This window comes from Dendrobium catenatum, unplaced genomic scaffold, assembly GCF_001605985.2.
Source record: "Dendrobium catenatum unplaced genomic scaffold, ASM160598v2 fragScaff_scaffold_231, whole genome shotgun sequence".
NCBI classification, from domain to species: Eukaryota; Viridiplantae; Streptophyta; class Magnoliopsida; order Asparagales; family Orchidaceae; genus Dendrobium; species Dendrobium catenatum.
This window is the reverse complement of record NW_021318693.1, coordinates 9,754,778-9,767,286: the sequence shown is the minus strand read 5'-3', so window position 1 is coordinate 9,767,286 and position 12,509 is coordinate 9,754,778. Positions and strand designations below refer to the sequence as shown.

At 35.3% G+C, this 12,509-nt stretch overlaps 1 protein-coding gene across 1 annotated transcript; it reads right to left on the bottom strand.

The window, feature by feature from the left end:
* Positions 1-895: 895 nt before the first annotated feature.
* LOC110091831 lies at positions 896-10,742 on the bottom strand. Its single transcript, XM_020816080.2, has 4 exons — positions 10,217-10,742; positions 9,159-9,698; positions 1,336-1,619; positions 896-1,243 (listed from the first exon to the last, which is right to left on the bottom strand). The coding sequence occupies exons 2-4, from the start codon at positions 9,672-9,674 to the stop codon at positions 1,090-1,092; spliced, it is 954 nt and encodes a 317-aa protein (XP_020671739.1). The 5' UTR covers positions 9,675-9,698; positions 10,217-10,742; the 3' UTR covers positions 896-1,089.
* Positions 10,743-12,509: the final 1,767 nt, after the last annotated feature.

The following is a 12,509-nucleotide window of genomic DNA, read 5'->3' as shown; positions in this document are numbered from 1 at the left end:
ATAGAATAAGATGTTAAAAAGAAGAATAAGAGCAATGAGATAACATTCATATTTTAGTGTGCTTAGACCGAGCAATTTGTTCGTCCAGTCAAATCGCAATACCGAGTTTTAAGTGATGTGGCGCGTGATTATTGATCTATGAATACATTCGGTGACCGGACGTAATAATTGCTCGGTTAGACCAATGACATACATGCGCCTACTATGTCAATGTAGTAGATGAGTTTCTTATTAATATCCCAAAGGCCAGTGCAAGAGTACGTAATACAACAAAAGCTTTTAAAGATAATAGAAGTTCAGAGTTTGGAGTTTAGAGCTTAGTATTATTCTCTTGTCAAGCTCCCTAAATGAGTTCGAAAATTGATACAAGTATCTCTCATTTGTTGTGAACATATATCCTTCCTTCAAATTTTGAACTCTTATTGCATTGTACCTTGCTTGCAGTTGAGTTTTGAATTTATAGTGGAGAGAGTTGAAAAAATCAAAATTGAAAATCTTTGTGAACTAATATAAGTTAATAAAAAGACTAAATAAAAAAGCATAAAAAAGAAGAATCACCAGATTATGCCTTGCTTAAGAGAACCAAAGGTAATGCAAATGTATTTTGCTAAGTTAGATTTCAATACAGTTCATTGATAATTATTGTTAAGGAAACCGACACGTCACCATGTAACAAAGGCATAACCGGTCATCGCTTGTACTTAGTCTATATATACACTCGCCTATGTATCTGTACAGTTAACTTCTTGAATAATATTTTCCTGTTTCTCTCACTTCTGTTTTCCTTCTCCATCTCCTCTCTCTGCCGCTCCTACCATTTTCACAATTATAAGCAGCCTGACAGCCACTTAATATAAGCATACCTAATATCCTATTTACAGCCTTAAGAACAAAATATTCCAGAAATTGCTGCTTCGTAACAACTCAAAATATCATATTTACATACAAAAGCAAGAACAATGGTTCACAAAGCCATTGGAAGCTAGCACTTACGAGAACATATTCAACAATAACGAGAACGCAATGTTTTATTGTTATTTATCTTATATCATATTACTTTTCATGGAAAGTGAGTCATGACTCACTGGATCAGGTGGCCTCACCGAAGGACAGGTGCATTTTAGCCAGTGACTCCCTCAGGAAGATGCTGCTCCCACACTTCATATCATGAAGACCACCAACTCCAAACTCCAAGATATCTTCCGACGGTGTCGCCGGTCCATTAGCTCCACCAGTCTGCAACCTGGAATTTCAAACAGACTTGAAAATGGTAGAACATATATGGATTCTTGCATACAATTGCCCAGTCAGAAAGAATATAGGACAGAAGCGTACTTTGCTGGGAAAGGTGCAGATATGCTGCCAACATTTCCCCGATTTGGGATCTTCTTCCCAGTGTTGTTGCCTCGAGAGTTCTTACCCTTGCTGTGTTTTTGCCTGCGATTATCCTTTTTCTTGGACTTGGGACGCTGGATGTTGTAGCTTTTTACAGTGTGTGACATAGAAGTTGCTGGAGGATCATAAACATCTTGGGCCCATTTGACGCGCATATCCACCCTCGGTGATGTTTCGTTCTGTTTTCGACCTCCTTTCATGGCAGAGACAAGCTTGGAAGAAGCCTAAGATGAGAAAGTAAAAATAAGGACAATCATATTGGCCAAACTATACAAAGCAGCTTTTCTCTCTGGCAATAAAGCAAATGACCATAGTAAACATAAACAATGATTTGGGACAACTTAAAAACTTAAAATGATTCAGCATTAGTGTTTTAGACTTCTGCAATGCAGTGTTGCCCAGAAAGTTTTTCTTCAATCCTCATAACCAGGCCTCAAAATAGTCAAATATTTAAGGCTGCATTTATTCTACACGTCAAAGTGGGTGTCTACGAAGTTTCTTTTGCATAAAATTACAAATTTGAGAAAGAAGCTGATGAGCTACTCAATGTCTTGAACCCAAGTTCCGGGGTCAATTTTCCAGGGCTCTCTGATCCGAAGTACAAGCTGTAGTCATTGCTCCTAGGTTATTAGGAATCTCCAGAACTCTTGAAAAAACTTGCCACCCGTAAAAATCCTCAGCGAGCATGCAGAGTTAAGAGCTCACTCATTCTTTATCAGGTAATAATCTCTCTGCAAAGTTTCTTTTGCATAAAATTACAAATTTGAAAAGGAAGCTGAAGAGCTACTAGTGCAATCTGCCGAGCTCACTGACTTGACCAAAGTCCCAGGGACAACTTTCCTAAGCTCTCTAATCCAAAGTTCAACTTTTAGTAATTGCTCCATGGTTTTTAAGAATCTCCAGCGCTCTTGAAAAAGCTTGACGTCCCTAAAAATACTCACGGAGCCAGTAGAATCCTGAGCTAACCCAATTATTTATGAGCTCCTCGCCAAGCAAATGATCTCCGCTGATCAGGAGCAGAGCAGAGGAAAGGAAAAAATTCGGTGGAGAGAATCACAGAGATAAAACATGCAAGATGGGTGAGAAAATGAAGAAGATGAAAGGATGCCCCGAAGAAGAAAGCATGAGACGAGCAAAAGAATTGAGGATAAGATGTGATGGCACAAAAAAAAGACACATTAGTATTCCTTAAGACACGTACTAGAAGTTTAGTATATTCATTATTTTTCATTTGTAAATTTCGCATGAATTGTTTGATTCAAGAAGGTATTTTAAAAGGCGGCTAACAATTATAATTTTGTGGCAGATGTACTAAAGCAGTAGGTGGAATTTAAACTAGAAGAAAATCATGCTTTCCAATTCAAAAAGGTTTCTTATAGAAGCCCTTATGAAACTAACTACAAGATAGGTGGGTCAGTAGAAAAATTATTTTATTGTATTGGGACTAATCCTCTGATCCTCTCATGGAACTTCTCGTATTTGTATATCTATCAACAATTTCACGCACAACATTAATCCCCTCATAAATCAACCCATCAAAAACTATATCTTCATTTAAGTCACCTCTAATAATTATTCCTTCCTCCTACATATGTTGTTGTAGTTTATCAACCTGATCCTAAAATTAAATTTTCAAACTATCCACAAATCCGATTAAGAAACGTGAGCATATACCATATTTATAATGTCCTCCCCAATAAATAGCATCATAGCAACCACCTTATCACAAATCAAATTCACTTTAACAATATCTACAACGATCCTTACTAAAATCCTATTATTAATACTCCCAATGAACAACTTATGCATTCCCTAATGCCCCTAGATTTCTTCCCTTCGCATTTACATACTTCAAACAAGCGACATTGACTCTTCTATTAATCATTGTGTCCATTCACTCTTTTGTTTACTCACTTGGAGTTCACATTATATATATAGAAAAATTAATCTTAGTCTAAACCTCATCAATTCTTGTCCAATTTTCACCTCAATTTGCCCAAGTAGTGCTGTATCATTTATAGGTGATGTTCTAGTCAACCTTTGTATGGTTCTCACCAAAATTGTATATTAAGATTAGTCATGGTTTTTACCGAAATAGAAAATTTATGGTGAGTCACTTATTGAAAATACCCGACAAACCGCTGACAAATTCTCACCACAATCGTGTTTAGTAATTATATGGAACTTCTGAGATGCACAAGCAAAGTAAAATTAAAATTTAAGTATTTCACGAATTTTGAATCTAAAAATGATACCAAGACTTCAAGCTAGAAAATTTTCTGCTCAGTAAGCCGAATTGATTTGAATAAAAATTAGGTCTATCTCGAAATATTTGCCCAATATTGGATGTTATTTTGTCTAAAATGCAATATGACAAATATTTAAAATGCTTGGCAATTATAAAACATGACTTCAGTTCCACAGTATGACACTAGGATTGTTTCTTCAGCTATAGCATAAAAAGGTAAAAGAATTGGGGACTGATGTGAAGATAAGGGATGTGATCCAATGGCCAAGAGTACTATGATGATCCAAGCTAACAAGATCCAACATTGCTTCGGAGTAAAATCATAGTTTTAGTAGGAATCTTCAAGAAAGGGTTGAAAACTTCAAAAAATACAATGTAAATAACACTAAATGCTAGGTAGGTCAAAAGGATTGTAATAATTCTCCACTTCTTCCTCTCTCAATTTGGAAGATATCTCTCAACATTCAATGGACTTCTTCAATTAAAACCCAAGGTCTAAAATGCTAACCCTTTTCTAGCCCACGAATCCACCATACACAATCAATGGATTGCAGCCAATATCTTAACAAATACTTGACACCATTGAATTAAAAAAGGATGCAAACATACATAAAAATATCAGTTCTATATTCAAATAGGGGATCCACATGATGTTTGAGGGCAAGGCACAGAGAATTGAAAACAATAATTAGGCGTATAGGACATCCTTGGATTAGAAGAGGATACAAGCAGCCTTAAAAATATTGAGGCTACATTCAGCGAGCATATGACAAGTTCATTGATTTGAAATGAAGTAAACCATTATGCAAAGAAATGAACAACATTATCAGAACATTACTACATATCAAGGAAGAAGTGGATGTAGAAATTCAAAAAACTAGAAAGAAGATCACACAATAACTTTTTATTGAAAGATATATGAAAGAAAAACGCAAGATACAATTAGATCTTCAATTGAACATGAACATCCAGCTCTCCCAAATCCATAGCCTCCGGCTAGAGCCCTTTCAAAAAAGACTAAAACAAACACAGATCACCTCTCCCAAAAATAACAACATAGTTAGTCTTAAATAGGCTCCCCCTAATTCCCTCTCAAATCAAACCCCTTTCCTTAAATAATTCCCTCTTAGATTTTGAATTCAAATTAGATCTCCTGCCAAAAATAATTCATTCTCAATTGTAATTAAAACTTTCATAAACAATTCCCCCCTCATTCTCCTCCCTTTTACCTAAATAATTCCCTCTTAAATTTTGAACTCAAATTAGATCTCTTGCCCTAAATATTTCCCTCCCAATTGTAATTAAAACTTTTATAACAACTCCACTTTAATTAAGAACCTTCCTAAATAACGCTCTCTTGATTAGCAAACTTTCTGATTTCCTCCAAATCAAATCGGCCAATCCATCAATACTCCACTCCCAAATTCCCACCTTGTCCTTAAAGTGGAAAGACAGAAAAAAAACCAATTCATTCTCTCACGGCTCCCTCAATTTCTTCATCATCACAAACGGTGAGACCTAAAGAGTTTGGTCCTTACATTTTTGCACTGGTGTATACCTCTCCTCTCATCTTAAATATAGTCAATTCACCCTCTTCTCATGTAACTCCATTTATGTGAACTTCTTGAAGTTCCCCCCAAGTCTTGCTCCTACAGTCGTCTCCTTTAGGGTCTCCATAAGAATACCCGATGTCAGCTCTTGGATACCAAAAAGGTGGTGGCATTCTTGTAAGAACCTCCTAAGTTGCTGCCTCCAGCCACTCCATCCAAGTGTCTCTGATCCTCCACTAACTGGGCTAACTCCATAGCCTCTCCCAAGTCACGAGACATCATCACTCTAATTGCCGCACGAATCTCTAGTTTGAGCCATTTCATAAAGTTCCCCTCTAGTACAGTCTCCAGAAGCCAATTAAGTCGGTTGTCCATGTGCTTAAACTGTTTACGGTACTCCACCACTGTCCCCTCCCACGTCAAAACAAAGAACTGTTCATAGAAGTCCTCTCCCCTGCTAGTTCGAAAACGTTCCAACATAAACTCCCTTCAGATCCGTATGGACCAACTCATATCCCTCCACAGGTACCATGCCAATACTTTTCTTCAAGGACATCCTAACTACCATCAATCTATCCTCCTCTATCAACACATACCTTTCCACCCTGTAGATCCACCCATATACATCCTCTTTCTCAAAAATAGGCATAATCGGCTTCCACACCCTCGAATCTCCCCCATTCCCCTTATATCCTCAATAATTTTCCATTCCCCAAGGGGGTGGTTCCCCCAAGTGTCCCAATCATCCATCATACACTCGTACTCGAACCGTTCGACAAAATCTCACATTCTCCTTTCAAATTCAACACCCCTTCGATCACAATCAACCCCTCTCCTTTCAAATTCAACACCTTTTCGATCATAATCAACCCCTCTCCTTTTAAATTCAACATCGCTCCCATCATAATATGCCCTTCTTTCTACCGGCCTCCTACCTTGGAATAGTCTTTAGAAGAGGTCTTCTCTCTTCTTCCTCCAAGATCTCCACCTCTTAATTTTCCCTTCTCCTTATTGGATTAGGGCTTTCCCCACTCCCTTGGCAATCAGTGGTTACCTCGCCTCCAATGATGTCATTTTGATTTGGCCCTCGAGCAACTCCATCATCTCCTCTATGATGGCAAATTTTCCATCAATTTTCGCATTTTGAGTTTGGAAATTAAAATTTTAAATTTTCAATTGTCTGATCTCCCCTTCCAACACTTCAACCTTTTTTTACCCTTCATAGGTATAGATCTAGGCTTCAAATAGCAAAAAAAAAAGGCAATTTGATGCAAATTTGGTTTTCAAACAACAAAAACCAGCAATGATGGAGAAAAAAACACAAGCAGAAATCAATGAAGAAGAATTATATTTCAACCCAGGAAAACTGCTCTGATACCAATTTGATGGAAAGTTAATGTAAAAATTGAGAAAACAAGGAAGAAGAACACACAAAAACTTTTTTATTGAAAGAGATGTGAAAGAAAAAAAAAGGCAAGATACAATTGGATCTTCAATTGTAGAGAAAGATCCGGCTCTCTCAAATCCCTAGTCGTCTGTTAGATCCCTCTCAAAAAAGGCTACAACAAACACAAATCACCTTCCCCCAAAATAACAATATAGTTAGCCTTAAATAGGCTCCCCTTAAATCCCTTCCAAATCAGCCCCTCTTTAACTAAATAATTTTCTCTTAGATTTTGAATTCAAATTAGATCTCTTGCCCTAAATAATTACTTCCCAATTATAATTAAAACTCTTCTAAACAATCCCCCCTTGATTCCTCCTCCCTTTCCCTAAATAATTCTCTCTTAAATTTTAAATTCAAGATAGATCTCTTTGCCCTAAGTAATTCTCTTCCAATTGCAAATTTGCAATTAAAACTTTTCTAAACAATTCCCCTTTGATTAAGAACCTTCCTAAACAGCTCCCTCTTGATTAGAAAACTTACTAATTTCCTCCCAATCAAATCGATCGGTCTATCAGAGCAATTGGTAAAATAATTGAAAATTTGGTCGAAAGATAACATAATTAATTACTCTTTGCAATTACATGGTCAAAAACTTAAGGATGAATGTCAAGTTAAAATTGTTTTTACCCGGATTTTTAATCATGTTGAAAAGTTTGAAGATGCCCTATCTTTCATATGAGCAGGATATTACGACTCCTCACAAGCCACAACACAAACTAAGGGGCTATTTGACTACAAGTAGATTTAGTAAATCCTGTAATTCCATATTTAGTAAATTTTGAGATAGTTAATCCTGAAAACTAATTGGCATGACAAAGGTTGCATCAAAATAAATTTGTATGAACTATATGGCTAATTCAAGATTAAAGTTTGTTAACTCAAATAAGAATTTAAAAACAAGCCTTTTATTACTGATCGTTAATTAGTATTAATTACAAGATAAATTTATTTGTTTTATAATTGTCATTGAATATTATTAATTTAAATTTGAAATTTTTTTTATCAATAATAAATACAATAGTTAAATCATATTTATTATATTTTAATATCCTTATTAATTACTACTTAATAAAACATTAAATTAACAAACTTAAAAAATTAATTATTTAATCTCTAATCTCTAAATAAAAAACAAAATATCAATGGATTAATAGTAGTCAATCAGTTGGTTATTTTTCCCACATGAATTACTATTTCTATAGCCAGTAAAGAGCAATAAAAAAGCAAAAACAAGAAAGCCAAAAGACAACAAAGTTTTGAGAGGGGAAGGTGGCATTATTTTCTGCCATTGTTTGTCTATCTCTATAATCTCTCTTGTCTTTAGTCTTTGTCTATGCACTTCCTAGAGCCATAGGCTTGTAAACGGTTTGTTGTTTCTCATGGCCATTTCTTCATTGCTTTTCCTCATGGTCACTTCTTCTACTTCCCGTGAAGTAGGTTTTGTTGTACATCTTGTGGCCCTCTCCATCAAGCAGCAGGGATGTCAATTTTTGACATGACCCGAACCCGACAAGGAAAAATTCAGGTTAGGGTCAACCCGGACCCAAAACGGGTCAGGTTCAGGTTCAACAAATCAACCCGTTTTAAAAATCATGTCGCGTTCAGGTTGACCCAGCAACCTGAAAATGACAGGAAATTGACAAGAAAACTCCTATTTGACTCGAAAACCCGAGATTGACCCGTTTTTTATCCGATTTTGACCCGAAAATTAGCAATTTTAGATCAACTTCGGATCATTCGTGTCGGGTCAGGTTGACCCGGACCCGAATCGGGTAAGGTTCGGGTCCAGAAACCTGACTTGTTCTTAAAAACGGGTCGGGTTCGGGTTGACCCGAACAATGTCGGGTCAGTTTCGGATTCGACCCGAACCCAACCCGTTGACTCCAATTGACACCCCTATCTTTGAACGACTACCTATCGAGGTTAGGCGGACGGACATTAACACACCTTTCTCCCACATTTCATGTCTCCTAAATCCTACAAATCCACCGAACTCCTGGATTCAATAAATATGGGATTTAAGGCAAAATAGAGAAGAAATAGGATTTAAGATTTTGTAGGACTTAAAGTTGTCATTTTTTGTTATTTGGCATGATTTGAACTAAATCCTACTCAAATCCTGCAGCCAAACAACCCCTAAATGTGGACCATGTGGTTTGAAAAATAACATCCAGGTGAATTATGTACTAAGATGGTAACTCTAAATGTTGAAAAAAAATTGTATGACCAGTTTAGTTAAGTCCAATAGGAAACCTTACAAAGAAAACAGAGTTAATTCACACCACTAACTGGTTTTAACTTTCCTTGTCTTCACAACTGATCAGCAAATCATGAAACAATCTGCACTGTTGATTATTATGATTTAACAGCAAAAATTTAGCAACCCATCAGTCAAACCTTTTGCAAGAATAACTAAAATCCCAAATGAAGTTATTACAAGAAAAATAGGAAGCCATACTCATGTTAGTAAATATCATATCATAATTTTTATATGTACCGATCTAAATATGTAACTTACAGGGAGAGAGGTTGAGCGCTTATATGTAGGAAGCTGATCATAAGAAGAATTTTGGACTGGTGCAGATGAACAAGATGATGACCCATTTATACCAAGATTAAAGAAATTTAAAGAATCTACTTCAGAGGATGGGAAAGTTGCAGACTTGATCAAACATTTCTGCATTCTAACATCGGAAAGAATGAACTCCTTACATAAACTGATATCCTCAAAATTAGACACCTTATCCGCTTCAGATGTTGGATCATGTCCAGCATGTTGCTCATGGGAAATTTGAAGATTAAATGTCTCATCAACACCAACTTTCTCATCCACAACATTGTCATTTTTTATAACAGAGCAGTAATAAGAAGCCTGCTGTACCTTGTTCACAGCATTCTCTGTCATATTAGTAGAGGTGCACAGTTCAACTTCAGCGGAAGGTCTCTCGCAGCTAAGTTTATGATGATTTAACTCAAAGCCAGAACCTCCAGAAACAGAATTATCAAAAGGATGCACTGCCTCTGGTTCCTCCATCCAGGTATTATATTTATGAAAAAACTGCCACAAAGAACCAGATAAAAAATAAAATTTATATTCCTTGCCTACAATGTGAGCTTGATTTGGTAGTTGAATGACCTGGATATGCATTAGAACGCTACAAAGCTATACTGCTATATTCTCTGCCCGAACCAAATAGGACATAGTTTCGGAAACAAAATAAAATAGACATGCTTTTCTCCAAACATATTATTCAGTAGTCATATAAGGAATACATGACAAAGAGCTATCCAATAAATTTGTCTGAAGCAGAAGGGAAGCAGAGAGTTGCAGATAAATAATAGTGTGATTAAAAACGTAATGCTGTAAACAGCAAGAAATAACTGTTTTCAAGATTGAAAAGTTTAAGAAAAGAGCTAAGATAGATAAGGGGTTAAAACCCCCATCGGAAACCCAATCGCACCACCCAAGATTAACAAACGATCAAAGCGACCAAAGAGTTACCTAATGCAAGAGAACTAAAAATCTAGCGGTGCAGCAGCTGAACCATAAGATTCACATATTGCCAACATTATTACCTCGAGTTGCAAGAGGGAATCCACACCAAAAACTTGGCAATAAAATCAGATCTGGCCAAAAAAGCAACCCCGACAGAAACAATTCCAACAACTTCAGATCCCAAACCCAGACGAAGCAAATCAATGCTTTATATAGCGCCTATATGACGATTAGTGTTTTGGAGTCTCTAGATGACGATCAGTCCGAACGGAAGGCGAGAACGACGAAAGAAGAAGAAGATGAAACCGAAGAAGATCTAATGTCAACTCAAATTACTACGACGATTCCACTTTTCGAGCTTTTTCAGGCGATGAGAACACGATCCACCATGTACACCACATGAAGTAGCTGATGAGATCATCTTTGCTCGTCGGAGGAGGATTTCTCCGAGCACCGAAGGCATCGTCGGTGCTGACAGAAAGAGAGAGATCGAGATCACCGACAAACCCTAGCAACTTTACAAATTTTTCAGCCCATACACATTTTCAGTAAACGCATGAAGGGATAAGTTCCAGAGACTTCGCAGACGACGACCGGCTTCAGCCGGCAGGATGGCAGTGGAGCCTTATGTAGCGGGCGGTGCCGAATGGTCAAGTGACTGGCAAGTGACGGTCATTTGTCCGTGTTACGGACACGTGTAAAGTGGTATGGGATATTTTAAAACTGAGACATAGCTTTTGTCGGGAACCAAAAGCGGAAAAGCCTCGTTAACGAGCGATGAGCGAAGGAGCAAATATGGATGAACTGTGCAACTCATATTATCCGCTTAGCGAATTGAATTAGAAATAAGAGAGGTTTAAAGTTTAGAAGTTAAATTTGATTAGATAATTAATATTAAAATAAATTTAATATAAATTAAATTAAATAATAATTTATAATAATAATATTTTTATAATAATAATAATAATATATATATATATATATAATTGTAAATTATAATATTTCAACATTGAATATTTGAATATAATTTTAGAATAAACTTTTTAATTATTTATAAGATATTCAATTTTAAATAACATTATTATTCATCTTAAAATTTTAAAAAAATATTAAAAAAATGGGGCTAAACTTGTTAGAATATTTGGATTTTTGTCATAGTAAATTATTCAAAATTAAAAGATATGAAATTGATCTATATTCAAATTAGTCTGTTGTATTAAAAATTGGGTTGATTCATTCATTGGTTCTATGATTCAACCATCGGTCCGATCGAATCAAGCCGGTTCTTCGCATAAGAGATTTTAAAGATGGATCATATATGACAAGCTAGAAGACCAACTCAGAGTTGATCCGACCGTACTAGTTAATCCGATCATATTCTTAAAATCATGTGGTTGGTAACATTTTGAGTATAAAGTAAAATAAATTTAAATGTTTCGAAATTTTGATTGTTAGGATGATTGTATTTTAATACTTCGTTTGGGACGGTTTTTTTATTGCTTTCTAAAATGGAGTTTTAGTATAAAAAAAAATTGTACTAAAACTCCGTTTTAGAAAGCAATAAAAAAGCCGTCCCAAACGAAGCCTAAATTTAAAGTATTTTGATAGTGAATTTGGAAATTCTCCCTTTATTTAACTTTGATTTTATATTTATGTTGATGTGTATGACAAGACATTATTTTGAGTTGTTAAATATTTAAAATCAAATCAAATAAAAGTTAGAAATTGAAATTAAGGCTTCGTTTGGGATGACTTTTTTATTGCTTTCTAAAACAGAGTTTTAGTACAAAAATAAAAAAACTTGTACTAAAACTCCATTTTGAAAAGCAATAAAAAAAACCGTCCCAAACGAACCCTAAATCTGACATGTCATAAAAAACTCATTCAACAATTAGAAACTTCTAAATTTGTGGTAATCAAAACTCTCATTTAAACTAATTTGGAGTAGAAATAAATATAATAATGAGATAAACCTATCCACAGTAAAAGTGCATTGATTAAAAAAAAATGACCTAAATTTGCACCTCAATATCTAATTGAAAACTTCAAATTAGTTTTTGATCAAATGATATTTAAATATTGTATGTTTATGGTCAAAATAAACTTCCCAACGAAAAGAATCAAGCAAAACTAAAATCATTCAATCTTGATGTTCTTAAGAAAACATAAATGGTAAACAGTAGGCCACAATCACTATAATTAGTATATCGATATGTAGGGCCGGAACCAACCTCGCTTTTGAAGGTAGGTAAAATAAGATTGTGAAACACATAATTTAATGCACGAAAAAAAAAATTAGAATTTGAACAACTGTATTTATTGATTGTGAACAAAATAGTTGAAATTCTTATACTTCTAAGGAAAAAAAAAAAG